The 15,843-nt window shown below is 38.2% G+C and overlaps 1 protein-coding gene across 1 annotated transcript in view; it reads right to left on the bottom strand.

Annotated features, from left to right (window-relative positions):
* Positions 1 to 3,636: 3,636 nt before the first annotated feature.
* Positions 3,637 to 15,843, bottom strand: part of lrrc4cb (leucine rich repeat containing 4C, genome duplicate b) — a 28,760-nt gene continuing 16,553 nt past the window's right edge. The window contains exon 2 of the mRNA XM_016541066.1: positions 3,637 to 7,781. Coding sequence (XP_016396552.1) covers positions 5,836 to 7,731 — 1,896 coding nt within the window. The 5' untranslated portion in view covers positions 7,732 to 7,781 and the 3' untranslated portion in view covers positions 3,637 to 5,835. The remainder of the gene's footprint in view (positions 7,782 to 15,843) is intronic.

Genomic DNA, 15,843 nt, shown 5'->3' with positions numbered 1-15,843 from the left:
CAAAATTATAAAAATGCCACATATTTATTTATTTGTTTGTTTGGTCAATAACTGTGCACTAAGCTAAGTGTGCGTCCTGATCTCCTTGTCAGTGTTTTGTGTTAATGACTGTATATTACCACTTATATGAAAATATTTTATTTTACATTCGTAATTAGTTTTGGTCAGGTTCCTCTATTTATATGTTTTCTCCTCCAGCAGCCTAAAAATATGAGATGAAGATGAATTAATGTGATGCCTAAAAGTTTCTGCTGAGGGAGGAGTAAGTGGACTTCCTGGCAGAGGCATAGCTTTCCGTATTTCATCGCCTCTTCGCTGCCAATCCACTAGAATAAATCATAACTGCAGATAACTATATCAGCACTATTTAAAAGATAAAGATGCCAAAGTCTGCACGGTTTCTTTGTAGAGGAACCAGTCAGCGCTCAAATGATATGTTGTTGCAATTGATCCCTTCCATATCAGAGTAATTGCAGTGATGGGAGATACTGCTACCTGTAAATGTGACGAGGTTCTGCCGACAGCTTGTGTGAATCACTAAAGAGATTAATTATTACAGGTGGCGCTGTGGGCTGGGACAGGCAGACACACAGACTGCACCTGTATTCTATTCCAGCGCACACCCGTCCTCTTCCTGTGCGGCTAATGGCGTTGTCCCTGCAAAATTAATTAACTGGTGTACTTCCGTCTGTCAGGAGGCCCGGCGCAATTAATCACGTGGGGAACGAGACAATGCAGGGCACCTATAAATTCAATTCACAAGTTTCAAGCGCTGTGAAGACCTCAGTCTAAACCCTATGGATTAGAGGTCAAGTGGCTCATAACTCAACAGAAGGTGCTGTAAAATCAAGAGGAGGCCCGGCGCAATTAATCACGTGGGGAACGAGACAATGCAGGGCACCTATAAATTCAATTCACAAGTTTCAAGCGCTGTGAAGACCTCAGTCTAAACCCGATGGATTAGAGGTCAAGTGGCTCATAACTCAACAGAAGGTGCTGTAAAATCAAATTCAGCTTAAACCAAAATATGCCTCTGGAAGTCTAGGGGTCACTCGTCTCTCAGTTTGATGTCGGTGCTATATAGTGTTCAGTGTGAACCTGTGACTTTGCTTCATGCAGGCTTCCTCATTTACATGAATTAATGCAAACGATGTCTAAATGGGTTTGTGGATCCAGGGGTGTTACAAAAAAAAAATCCTTGGTTTTAAAATTAATCCTGTATGCATATAAGCAACAACCAAAGATATATATTATTGTGTGTACACCCTAGTGAAAATAGTGAAACTATACTAAAATTTATTTGAAATGCATTTATTTAATGCTAAGTATACTAAACATACATTTTCATACTTACGTACTTAACAAAAGTACCCTGCAATTGTACTTTTGGTATACTGAACTGGTATACTTAAAGTCTGATAAATTGGAACAACTAATTTTGTACTTAATGCACTTTAATTGTGCAGAAGTCCAACTAAAGATATACTTAGTATATTTGATTGTGCTAAAGTGGAACTAGTGCAAGTATACTTCAGGTACACTTTGAATATCTTGCATTATAGACTATTATTCAAAGATCATACAATCCTCATCAAGTGACATTAAAACATAGGCTTAATGTAATAAGAAATGTGCATTGTGCACAAGTATCACTCCAAATAAAGTTAAATTATTTAATTAAGTTAATTATAATTTTTATATCAGTAAGTCTTGAGCGATATGTCAGTAAATATGGTAATAGATTTGAACTATACTTAGTATGAAATAAATGTATTTAATATGTATATAAATATATATATATTTTTTACAAGGGCAAATGTTTTGATGGGTGTGTAACTTGAAAGGGATTGTTCTCCCAGAAATGAACATTTTCTCCTATTGTACTGACCCTAATGCCGTCCCAGATGTATATAAGATTTTTAGAAAATTAATCCATCTTTTTGAATCCATTTAAGTGTATGTGACCACCAAAACTGATTTTTCAAAAATCACACAAAATTGAACACAATCCATACAAGCCTAGTTGATAAATCAATGTCCTCTGAAGCAAAATGACAAGAGGTGTGTAAGAAAAATACTAACCAACTAATATTACTAATATAACTACCTAATACCACATTTGTAACTTTTTTTTTTTTTTTAACTATTAACCATCATTTCTAGCCAACTGTCCTAGACGAGTTCATTTAGCTTCAGAAGACATTGATTCATCAACTGGGGTCATATGGATTCATATGGGAAAGTCATTCCCTTCTTGAGGGTGAGTAAATGAGAGAATTTTCATTTTTGGCTATAGAGTATCCCTTTAAGTGTTTTTCTGAAAAATAACTTAATTGGTATTCCACAGGACACCCTGCCTTCATCCTGTTTTAGATTCCACAGAACACAAATCTTTACCACAGACATATGCTAACATTTCATTATCAACATCTTTGACATCCCACCCACATACTGTACTACTAGCTACTAGTTTCTAAACCTGTGTGTCTAATTTTTAAATGAAAATGCATTTATAGGTGACCAGATGTCAGCTATTGTGACCTTATTGTGGAAGACTTATATTTGTGATTGCACGATTTAAATAGTCTGATTCACACAGGAAATCATGATCATGTGGCTTTCTCCAAAGTTATAACAAGTCCGTTCACTTGGCGGCCATATTCTTAACGCCCACAGGCAGCTATTTCCAGCTTCGCAAGTACAGCTCATATTTAGTTGAATGGGGAGAGACAGAAATCTCTTCAACAGTTTGTTGAAAGTTGGTTTAAATAGTAACATATTTCAAACCAGGAATCAAATCTGACAACAACAGTATCATAAGATGTGCTTAAGATTTCTTCCATGCATGTATGTACTGTACAGGTGGACTGTCTCTGCTTTAGTCTCTGCTTTCTCAAACAGACAGGGTCATCCTGTGCATCAACTCATTTACTAGTTTGAAAGTTATTTATGAAAACTCGACACCTGTTTAACGCAACAACATTAGCACTGATTAGTACTAATTGGTGTGAGATGAAAAAAAATCTTGAAAACATCATATAGTAAGAGCTTATGCATAGGTCCTGTTTTACAGTACATCTCACTACCAGTCAAGGCTTGGGCCACAAGTCAGAAATACAGTATTTCTATTTATGTAACATATTATTACGCCTGAGAAACAGCTTATTTTATAGTGTTTAAAATAGTTCACGGCTTAGACGAGGTTAACATCTACTCTAGAGACCTAATGGCATTCTATGGTATGGCTGTTCGAAGTGTGATTCTCCAGCTGTTATTAACCCAAAGCAAATAATGTGAAATACTGAAAAGCACAGTTTAAAAGTCCCAACACTTCACACTTTAGAAAAAAAACATTTTATTTACATTTACAGCATGTACCGTATGAACTACATTCTCTGGTATTTTATATATTTTTTCATGGTTAACGCTTAGTTAGCTGTATCCCCATACAGTAGCATTATGAATTGATCAGCAAATGTGTAGTTTGACAGAAATATTATTGGTTATTTTTCAATAACAGTTCTTGTAGAAATATGTCAATAAAGAGACATTCTCTTGCCCAAAAAATCACTTCAGTTCAGCATAGAAATCTAAAATGAGTTACCAATAACAAACAAATCACAAGAAGAAAACAAAAGAGAATCCGCTTAGTCCAACACCACAGATTTTCTATGTAGGCCATGTAGGTATCAATGATCTAGTCAAAGTAGCTTCTGTAACTGATGCAGTGCTCAGGAACACTGAAGCAGATAGGAGCAAGCTAGCATTCATATACAGACCCTCTGAAAACAGAGACATTGTCATCTTTTTTCCAACTGCACAATGCTGTTTTTTTTCTAGTGTCCCAATTTATCCCACCTGTTATGTACAATAAAAATAGTAGGAACATTTTTTAATTGAATACAAAAATGAATGAATTAAAAAACACATATGCTGGGAAGCAACAGTTTATCATTTATGAAATGCTTAACGTGATAATTCATCTTCCATATATGAATGGCAATGAGGGTAAAAGTAAACATCTGGGGCCACCAAAAAATGGAAACGTAAAATTAAATACAAAAAGAATCATGTAAGATGAAATATGTTTTCTTGTCACATTCAGTAGATGATTCTGTTAATTCACTGCTAAAATGTGAGATTAAAACCTTACATACACAATGTTGTGTGATGAATTCCCTGCTGGCAAACACATCTATTTAAAATGAAACTTGTCAGCTCATGTGATGAATTAGAGGTATATACTTCATGTACCCTTCTGATGCCTTTGACAAATTAACCTATTAGGTTTACTTCAGCAGTTGACTGGTGAGACCAGTATCACATCTTCTCATCATGCCGTCCAAAATGATTAAAAGGGGGAGAGAGACATCACACATCAGCTTTCATGCTGAGAAACATTTTGAGAAAGCAATACACATGCTGATGAAAAACAGAGTTTCATGGCAGAGCGTACAAACACACAACCCTTTGCACGTATGGACACACGACACATTCACACACTCATGTTAGGTGACGAATGCAGTTGCCATTCAAAGCATTCCATTCTAGAAAAAAGTGATTTCAAAATAGACGACAGAAGGTAAAATTCTATAGACAATGGTAAAATAATAACTCAATGGTATATGGCAGATACAACACAAACATATAAAAGCACACATACACAGTAAAAACCAGTGGTTTACAAATCAGCTCTATTGAAAATAATGCAATTCTCAAATAAACAATACACGTTTTAAGCACTGGGCTGCACTCTGACTGTGTCCAGTGTTTTTTTTTTTTCAGTAGGTCGTGGTTTCCATAGTGACATTAGCAGGCTATTTTTTATTTCATTATTTATTTCCTCAGCCATTTTTGTCTGAAACTCGCACAGCAAACGATCTTCGAAATCATATTCCCTTGTCCTCAGCCACTCAGGGTTATTTCATATCTTGCATTTGGTTAACATACTATTATATCCCACACACATGTGGCATTGGGGCTATAATTGTACTAGCCTGATGTTCAACGATGTATAGAATTCATATTTATATTCATAGATTGTTGGCATTTACAGTTATAAATATATTTTGTGAAAAAAATGCTGAACCTAAAATCCTGAATTTCCAGTGCCACATTTTAGACACTATCTTGACTTAAGGGCTGTAATTCAAGGCAATTATGCAAACCTATTTTCTGAATTGAAGTTAATTGTTGTGTGCTCCGAACACTGGCTTCTATAAATACTAGAAATATGTCCTATCCCACAAGCTGCATTTGCAGAATAATCCAGGCCCTGCCAATGAAAGCTTTCCCTTTTTTGTTCAGTAACATGATTTTTCATGTGGAAATGTAACCATTTATACACCTCTCTAGAGTCACCGCATCCATCAGGCCCACCATTCATATCTAAGTGCTCCATGCGATTTAAAGTCTGCTGTTTTCAGTGGCCAGTTTTTGTTTCCAGTGTCTCAAAAAAACGAAAACACATTGGTGCAAAGGGATGTAATATGCCACAACTAAAAAACAAAAACACAACTCTTGTCTCATTGCTCTAATAACCATCGCAGCTGACCTTAATTCTACCAACACATGAAAGTAAACCATTCATTCCCCCAGTTCTCAAAACGAAAAAGAAAAAATATGTTAACCTTTTTGACTTGTGATTTCATGATTCAGTCACTTCACATATCTTTAAATAAATAAGATTTGTAAAGACACTTGTTAAAATAATTATACACCCTGGCTCTCACTGACATTACTGAATGTCTTAATGCACACTGTCATCTTCATTACAACAGCATGTCCGAACCAAAATTTAAACAGCATTAGTACAGTTCGGTTCGTTCGACATGGTCAAATTTGCGTCTCCTGCACGTTATCCTTTGAGCTGGTTTGGATTAGTAAAGGTTCATGCACTGAACTATGCAGCGAGCTGAGAGCAGACACATGGTTATAAGAAGTTTTGTAGGAGTTATAGTGGTTGTAATGCTCATGCTCCAGAGGCGGGAGAGTCAGGTGACTCTCCAAGGCCGGAACCCTCGTCAGCTCCTCGTGTACGTTGATGATCTCGATGGTGCGGGTCGGCCCATCGTGATCCTGCTGGTGGTGCTGCTTGCGCATCTTGTAGAATATTATGAGCATGACGGCCGCCATGAGCGTGATGGCCACAAAGCAGCCGATGATGATCTTGGTGGTTTTCATCACCTCCTCCAAACCATTGAGAGCGCCATCAATGTCTATGTCAGTCACGGGAATGGTGTACGCTCTCTCGGTGGCAATAGGTGTTCCCCTTGTGGTCGAAGAGGACGCCCAGCCAAAAGATGGCTGCACCGGTGTCCTGCTCTCCCCATCGATAACGGTTTCAATTGTCTCTACAGTGACCGTAGTGAAGTAACTAAAGCCGCTGTTGTCGACGGATGTCACATTGAGGACAGCGGAGGCCGAAATGTTGCCTAGCATGTTGCTTACGATGCAAGTGTAGGTTCCCGTGTCCTGGATGGTGACGTTGGTGAAGTTTAACGTTCCGTCGTTTTGGACGGAGATGCGCATCTTGAGCGCCCCATGTGTCATGATGGAGCCATTTGGTGTTAGCCAGCTGACCGAGGTCACGGAATTCGTCCGACATTTGAGCTCTGCCGCCATTCCTTCAGTCAAATTGAGGTCGGCAGGCGGCTCGACGATAACGGGTGCATAGCACTGAAAGTAGCTCTGGTCCAGCTCGCCGATGTAGCGCCCCTTGAGGCTGGGAGGGGAATTGCAGCGGGCGCAGCAGCTGGTGTTCGTAGGTACGGTCTCTCTCAGCCACCAGCTCAGCCAAAGAATATCACAGTTGCAGTTCCAGGGATTGTGATGCAAATGTACTCGCTGCAGGTGGTGCAAAGGCGTGAAGAGATCATGGGGCAAAAAGGTAAGGTTGTTGTGAGCCAGGTTGAGCTCTCGTAAAGAGTGCAGGTCGTCGAAGGAGTTCCGCTCTATGGTTTGGACTTGGGCGTGCATCATCCACAGCTTCTGAAGATGAACGAGACCCTTAAAAGAACTGGGCTGAATGACGGTGAGCTGGTTCCCAGACATCTCCAGCTCATCCAAGCGAATCAAGGGCTGAATATTGGGGACCTCTTTGAGGTTACACATGCCCAGATTCAGGTACCGAAGGTTACTTAAGCCCTGAAATGCTCCACTCGAAATGTAGGAGAGACGCTTCAGCTCTCCCAAGTCCAACCGCCGCAGGGAGGGCAAGCGACTGAAGGCATCAGACGGTATGCTCTCAATAGGGTTATTCCTAAGCCACAGCTCTTTTAGTTTTGATAGATACTCAAAGGCGCCATTTGGGATGGTCGTGAGGCGATTGTCAAAAAGCTCCAGAGTGTTAAGGCTGGTAAGCCCGTTGAAGGCGCCAATCTCTATGTTGCGGATGTGGTTTCTGCTGAGCTGAAGAATCTCAAGGTGTCGCAGATGCTTGAAACTGTCTAATTTGATGACCTGGATCTGATTGTCCTGAAGGTTTAGATACCGTGTATTGGTGGAGATGCCATCAGGGACATCCTTTAGCCCTCTGCGTGTGCAGATGACCTTACTAAACTGATTACTGCAGGAACATACGGAAGGACAGGTTTGGGCTCGTACCAATCCAGCGACAACAAGCAACTGCAGGGCTAGAAGCAGGAGAAACAAGGGGTCAAACCAAGCCCCTTTCCATCTAGGACCTCTCAACATCTGGCGCTGATGGTAAGAGGTCATCTTGTTCAACATTCATAATTTAATGCCTGCTGAGTTTCTCTCCCCAAACATTTACAGGCAGTCTGAAAAAGAGGAAAGAGGAAAATAAATCTGTTAGCATAGTACGTCATGTTGAATTGTCAGCGTAGCATGATGGCAGTCAAACAGAACATCAAATTCCGCTGATGTTCTGCAATTTATCAAGAAGAACATTCTTCTGTCAAATGGAAATGCATGTACATTTCTGATATTCTGATGAAAACAAGCATTGCTGTTTAGGCAGTGCACATGCAAAATATACTTTTTCTGATGTGATTGATGAATTGAGTATCATTACCATCACAGCTGTTAAATGAGCCTGCACATAGAAGCACACACACTACAATATAAAAAAGTGCAAGTGACTGAAAGATGCAATTTCTTGATTTCTTTTTGTTGTTGCACTGTATGTAATAGCAGACCTGAGCTTAGTCAACTAGTTCACTTTGACCGGACTATTTTTTATTCCCACTTTCAAGACTTCCTGCAATTAACACAGTGAAAAAGATGGGGAAAAAACATTAATAATATAAATTTATTAGGAACGGCATTTTCAAAGGAAAAACTAGCCACACCCAGTAAAGAAACCGCATGTGTGATGTTATTGTAATGCTTAAAAGCAAGATATTTTTTGTACATTAGTTTCATTATAATATTACCAAGTGCCTTGAGTGTGAAATTCCCTAAACCACCCTGAATCATTTATGCTGTGCACTAAAATTAGATATATGGAAATCCTGTCACAGCAAGCTGTCAGAGGGATGGATTAAGGTGCAGACAGGTCCATCACTGGGCATATCTAGCAGATAAGGATGTGTATTTGGCTTGTATATTCAACTCTATGTGCTTGCACATGCTATGAAGATACAGAGCAACCGAATTGTCAAAACCCACAAGAAATGTGCCACTGCTACAGCACACACTACATTTAAAATCCCTTCTCCCTGCAAGTCTCTGCTCTCATTATCTGCTCAAGTGTTCTTATGAAAAATAAGATGTCTTATTTCCTATGCTGTTTGCAAATAGGTTACTATAATCAGTATTGTTATAAATAATGAGAGGGAAATAAAAGGCGAGAGAAATTCAGGAAAAATTTAATTTCTGTATATTATGAAGTGAAGCAATTGAGTATCTTGAAATACATAGAAATGCTTTCATTTATGAGATCAAGCAAGCTATGTTATAATTACTCTCAGAATCTCTTAACACAGAAATGAAATAAATATGAGACAGATAGCTTTCCAATCAGTATGGCAACAGGTGCTGTGAACTGAAGGCACATGACACCAATAAAAACATCAACCTCAATGCATGAGTGGGCTGCATGTTGGTTGATATACAATACATAAATGCTGCAGATGATTGTGAACTTGACTTTTGTCAGTATTAGATTAGTCTGTTGTTAGAAGCAGTCTGAATCCAGACTGAAAAATATCACATACTTTGTCAGTGATGATCAAGTTTAAATATCTCAGTCTCCTTAGAATAAAATTAATGATTCAATTAGAATTATTCATCTCTCTTGTCTGTAATATCCTATTGAAACGTCTCGGATGGTCTCACTGTGCATCTGTGCTGCTGATCATCTTATAAAATTGTTAAAAGTGAGGACTCTGATTGATTTAGTCACAGTGAGACGTTAATCTTGCTAGTAGGCAATGAATGTTTAGCAGCAGCGTAATTGACACCTTACTGTGAGAAGCTGAGAGAACTTCCAATGGATGTACATTTAATGGGATGCGTGAGGTAATCAGGGCATGTCCTGGCAGGAGCCTCTTTTTCATTACCAAAAATAACCATGGAATTTACAGAGGTAGCAAACTAATCTCTCAGGAATTGATTGAGTGATTAGCTCGAGGCCTGCATCAAAAAATTGGAGGCACGTGAATTACTCTAAAATGTAAAACTAACATTTGTATCGCATTAATTACATAATAGTAATCCACAGATCATCCTACATGCATAAAACCTACAAGTATAAAACAGCAAGTCTTAGGCAGTAACTAAGCTTTCTGACACACACTTTTCACAACTGTCACATTCAAACTCATGTGTTTGACATATTTTAATCCAGTCTCTATCTGTCTGATTATGCAAAGGCTTCATTATACACTCAGAAATAAGATACAAAACGGTCACTGGGGACATACAGCGCCCTTTCAAATGGTACTAATATGTACACTGTAGGTAGTAATATGTACCTTTTAGGGGTAAACAATTTTTAAAGTACTAACATGTACCTTATTGAGAGTATATGTTGTTATTATTAAGATATAAATATGCTGCCGGGAAAAATTCCAAATAATTTGATGATATATGCATAATATTTTGTTTCTTTGAAAACTGCTGCCATTTCCTATAGGAATCAATACTTTTTTAAATCACAAGCAATAACAACATTTTAATGAGCATAAGCAATTTCATAAATATTCGAACGCATATACAAGGCTTGTCCTTGCTCTTTGTTGATGATGATGAATCTTGAGAGTAAAGCACTAATTTAATGCGTTTTGACTGAATTTTTCCATGCAGTACACTTTCCAAAGCCTGCATATTCCTTGAGGCCTCTTACGCCAATCAAATTAATTACTTTAGTGCTCCACAGATAAAACTTGAACACATATATGTAACACACACACACACACACACACACACACACACAAATAAAAAATAAAGACAAATATGAAGTTGATGAAACTGATTTTTTGAGTAAACAAATTAAAATACGCTTCTTTACAAAGTTCAAGATGAATAAAATAAAGGGACATCAGTATAAAAATCTAATAAACATTAACCTCCTTCAGAGAGCTTTTGAAATGGTGTTTTTTTCAGCTTTTAGACTAATTTATTTTAATATCATCTCAAACAGACAACCTATTCTTGGTCATTATGTTCATAATGTTCACATGAGTGCTACAGTCTAAGCTCATTCGCAATCAAAAAGCACAGCTGTAAGTTTACTGGTGGCTATAACCGTTAGCAATGTTATTTGTGTTTATGTTCAAGTTAGTTCGGGTGGGTTTGGTTCATTTACTGCCTTGTTATAAAAAGTGTGGCTGTCACCGTCATGGAGAGAGATGTGTAGGGGAGGCACTTGGCGATATGGCCTTGTTTGGGTATGTCCTTATTCTGTGTCTGGAATAAAAGGAGAAAGATGATGATACTGCCACCTGTTGGTTTGTTCCGTTTGTGCTTCTGTTCACAGACACTCTCGGAGTCGTGCGGTGTATGGGATGCAAGTGTTCGCACTTTGTAATAACCAAATTAAAAGTCTCGACATAAAGATGTTAGCGTCCTGTCAACAATTAGCATAAAAAGTGTGGCTGTCACCGTCATGGAGAGAGATGTGTAGGGGAGGCACTTGGCGATATGGCCTTGTCTGTGTATGTTCTTATTCTGTGTCTGGAATAAAAGGAGAAAGATGATGGTATTGCCTCCTGTTGGTTTGTTCCGTTTGTGCTTTTGTTCACAGAGACTCTCGGAGTCGTGCGGTGTATGGGATGCGCTTGTGTATTTATGAATTGTGTTTTGAATTTACGAATCGGATTTTGTAAATGTAAATTGTGCTGTGCATTTATGAATTTTGTTTTGCAAATGTGTTATTTTTGAGGCTGATCTGGCTCCATAATAACTTGTTCTCAGTCATTCTCTGCAATTTACTTCAAAGTCAATCTGATAACTCTTTAAAATGCTAAGACATCAGAGAGAAGGAGTTAAATGAGTGGACTGGCAAATGATGAATGTGTCTTTTTTTAACAGCTCCAATAGAACACTAGGAGGGACACTGATTAAAGTCATTATACCAGCTGCAATCTATTGCACTATTGCTCATTATCATTTTATGTTGTTTATCCCCAGATTACAAAATAAATATTTTTAAAATAAATAAAAACGGCTCATAATGATCTGAATGATTAACCGATCTTTTTTCATGGCAGGGTTATGTATTTGGTGGTAAATCAGCCAATTAATATTCAGAGAATCTTATAGCTTATCCTTGGAAGCAATCCTTCGGTACACTGTGCTCCTCTGTTTGCTATCTCAGTAAATCTCTGTTTCCTCCATTTAGGACACCAAGGGTCTCCACAAGGACAACGATCGATTTAGTGTTATAGAGGAATATACATCCAAATGCAGTCAAGTCATGGATGTGTTGTGAGTACAAAGCGGCAAACATCTCACACTACACCTAATAAAATGTGTTTGCGAAATATTTAATGCTTTTTAACTAAGGTAAATGGTATGTGCATAATTTCCCTTTTGCATTTTCATTGCTGGGGTTAGAGGCAACATAAAATTGCATAAGCAGTTATTAACTAAATCTAAATATTATGTAAAAACGTTTAAATACACAGTACAATGTTCTGGAGTGTGCTCTGCTTATTTGCCCTAGAAGTGTAAAAGGACAAACCAAACAACACGCTAAAGTGAGTTCTCAGGAGACACTGTGTTGGCTCCTCAGGACCTGGAAACAATGGCTTACAGAAAGGATTTTGCTTATGGGATGCCTGCCAAGGTCTTTACTTAAATGGGGAGACTGTGTTGAAGCCAAAGAAGAGGCTTTACAAATGGAAGCCCTCCATTTAAATTTACAAAGACTGAAGTGCACAATAAGTGCATGTCATGTTCACCTTGAGTACACAATAACATTAAACAATGGAATAAAACTGACGCTGTAGTATGATTTCAAAGTAATTGTGAAAAGTATGATCCTTCTGCAATTTATTTCACGGTCATTAAAATTATTGCAATGTTGAAATAAAACCAAAATCCGTTACTGCATTAAACAACAGGGTGTACAATACAATTCAATTCTGCATCTGAACGTCAGTATATTCTAAGGAGGGTGATGCACATCTTTCAAATGATCGAAGCCCTATCCTACCGGTGTGTTTAAACAAGTAAAAAATCAATATCTTACTTGCCTCTTAGAAGGGCTTTTCAAGCAGTTTAGGCAGAGAAAATAGATACAAAACGAGGGAGTAATGCAAATTACTCCCACATAGATCTTCCTCAGCTTCCTCTGCGCATCCAGTAGGAGTCTTAGCCTGTCAAGTCATTTAGACTGAAGCATCTATGGCCAGGTATAATCGCCATAATCATTGGATTGTGCCAAAATAACTTATGCTGCCTCCATTATCATAATGACACTGATGAATAGTCAGATGAAATGGCCGTAATCACTCTTTTTCTCCCCTCGCTCTTCTCTGGTTGTGTGGGTGGATCAGGCTGCAGGGAGATGTTGACCATAGATCTAATGTTCCCACCAAATATGTCTAAAGCCAAAATTTTATAATGATAGTAATAGTGTTGTAGTTCTCAAGACCAGTCTTGGTCTCAAGAAGTTTTCGGTCTTGTCACGGTATCAGCCACATTTGTAGCTACATGGTCTTGTCTTGGTCTCAGAATAATGGCACCCATACACTACACAATTTTCAAAGTCGTCGGATCGCTGTTCCTTTCACACTACACAACTGTTCTTGAAGCTGCTGTGTTTGCGCATTACATAACGAATTGGCAGCCAGGGGTTACATATTACACAATATTTCACTATAGCAAGAATCCTAAATTTGCATGTGCTAGAAGAAACTTGCAATCCAGTTTTTCTGTGTGCTGATTTGCAGTATAAAAAAAAAAAAAAAAAAAGGAAAAAAAGGAAAAACTAAAATATATTTGCCCGGTATCCTGCTCTCTCATTGGCTGTATGTCATAGCTGGTGTCATTTTCAGTCATAACACATTCTACACTGCAATGCTCAGAGACAGATAAATAGCCTGCTAAATATTTCCTAGGCATCTGCAATGCATTGCGCTACTCTTATATCGCCTTTTTAAAAATTCACACTATGTGATCTTCACTGAGAGAGTGAAAAGCAGCCTTAAATTGGGTAGTGTACACTCAGCTTAAGATGACTCTTAGAAGGGCTTTTCAAGCGGTTTAGGCAGAGAAAATAGATACAAAACGAGGGAGTAATGCAAATTACTCCCACATAGATCTTCCTCAGCTTCCTCTGCGCATCCAGTAGGAGTCTTAGCCTGTCAAGTCATTTAGACTGAAGCATCTATGGCCAGGTATAATCGCCATAATCATTGGATTGTGCCAAAATAACTTATGCTGCCTCCATTATCATAATGACACTGATGAATAATCAGATGAAATGGCCGTAATCACTCTTCCCCCCCCCTCGCTCTTCTCTGGCTGTGTGGGTGGATCAGGCTGCAGGGAGATGATCCATTGATCTAATGTTTCCACCAAAAACGGCTAAAGCCAAAACTTTATAATGTTAGTATTAGTGTTGCAGTACTCACGTCTCGGTCTTGGTCTCAGGGCCATTTTGGTTTTGGTCTTGACTCTGTCTAATACTATATGACTGTTCATAAAGCTACTCTGGTTTGTACATTACATGACGGACTGGCAGCCAAGGGTTACACATTGCACAATATTTCACTATAGGAAGAATCCCCAGACTGTCTTGTTTACCAAACGCATGCGCTAGAAGAAACTTGCGATCCAGGCTTTCTGTGCTGAATTGCAGCAAAAAAAAGAAAGAAAGAGAAACAGAAATATACTTTGCCCTGTATCTTGCTCTCTCATTGGTTGTATGTTGTAGCTGGTGTCATTTTCAGTCATAACGCATTTCATACTGCAAGGCTCTGAGTCGCAGACAGGACAGATATATAGCCTGCTAAATATTTCCTAGGCATCTGCGACGCATTGTGCTTCTCTTAGATCACCTCTTTGATAATTCACACTATGCAATCATCACTGATGTTAATGAGCACTGATTTGCCTTAGATTTTGCATTTATCGATCTTCAGAAAACTGTCAGCGAGTGAAAATCGGCCCTTAAATTGTGTAGTGTATACGCAGCTTAAGAGGACTTGGGATTTTATTTCAAGACCTGTCAAGACCACAGCTGCAGGGATAATCACTAAATTGCCAGTGCATTGTCTGATTCATTTGTTAACATTATTAATGTGATTGGATCTAAAACTTACTGCTTTAAATGCAATCAACATACTGTAAATAAATATATACACTTATTTCTAATTTGATTTCTTTTGTTACTGTTGTTTTGTTTGTGACTGTTCTTTTGTCACAAAAAGTATTATTAATTAGTGCTGTCAAACGATTAATCGTGATCAATCGCATCCAAAATAAACGTTTTTGTTTACATTATATATTATATATTGTATTATTATATTATTATATATATAATAAATATACACAGTACACACACATATATTATGTAAACAAAAACGTTTATTTTGGATTCGATTAATCGTCTGACAGCTTTTTTTAACTGCTTATATTTGTTATATTGATGTGAGTTGGTTGTCAATTGTTGTTGTTGTTGTTGTTGTTGTTTTTCATTACTACTGTGTTATTACTATAACTTTCTTTTAAAATACATTAATCTTGCCATGAAAATAGCCATAGATGCTGGTATGGCAGTAAAAATAAATAAATAAATCATAGTGGAAGAACAAGTACTTCAATTGCTTCATAATAATAATAATGACCAATAAATAACCAGTGAAAACAAAGGCTTCTGATATTCATTTAATATTCATTTCCATGCCCCTTGCTGCTGTTCTATTTCTTCAGAGTCCAGGCCATTTTTCCCACTCCAGACCCAGCTGCACTGAAGGACCGGCGGATGGAGAATCTAGTGGCCTATGCGCGTAAAGTTGAGGGGGATATGTATGAGTCCGCTAACAGCAGGGTGTGTATATTGTCTTTGTTGGCTGTTAATGATTTGTGTTTATTGTTGTAATCACTGATTTATGTCACTATTTATACATCACACTTTCAGGCGGAGTATTATCACCTGCTGGCGGAGAAGATTTATAAGATCCAGAAGGAACTGGAAGAGAAGCGAAAGACACGGTTACAGAAGCAGGGCATGATGCCTACTCAGCCTGGTATGCCCCCCACTGGCCTGCAGCAAGGCCCCACTGGGATTGGTCAGACAGGGCCACCCACAGGACTGCCTCCTAGTGAGTACTCATCCACCAAAACTGTCTCTCCTTGCGACCAGTTAGCTGGTAAATTGTAACTAAAGGCCTACTGGCTCTTACATTGCACAATATTTCACTATAGGAA

This window comes from Sinocyclocheilus rhinocerous, unplaced genomic scaffold (assembly GCF_001515625.1).
Source record: "Sinocyclocheilus rhinocerous isolate Xijiao unplaced genomic scaffold, SAMN03320098_v1.1 scaffold368, whole genome shotgun sequence".
NCBI classification, from domain to species: Eukaryota; Metazoa; Chordata; class Actinopteri; order Cypriniformes; family Cyprinidae; genus Sinocyclocheilus; species Sinocyclocheilus rhinocerous.
The sequence above is the reverse complement of the archived record's forward strand: the minus strand, read 5'-3'. Positions and strand labels throughout refer to the sequence as shown.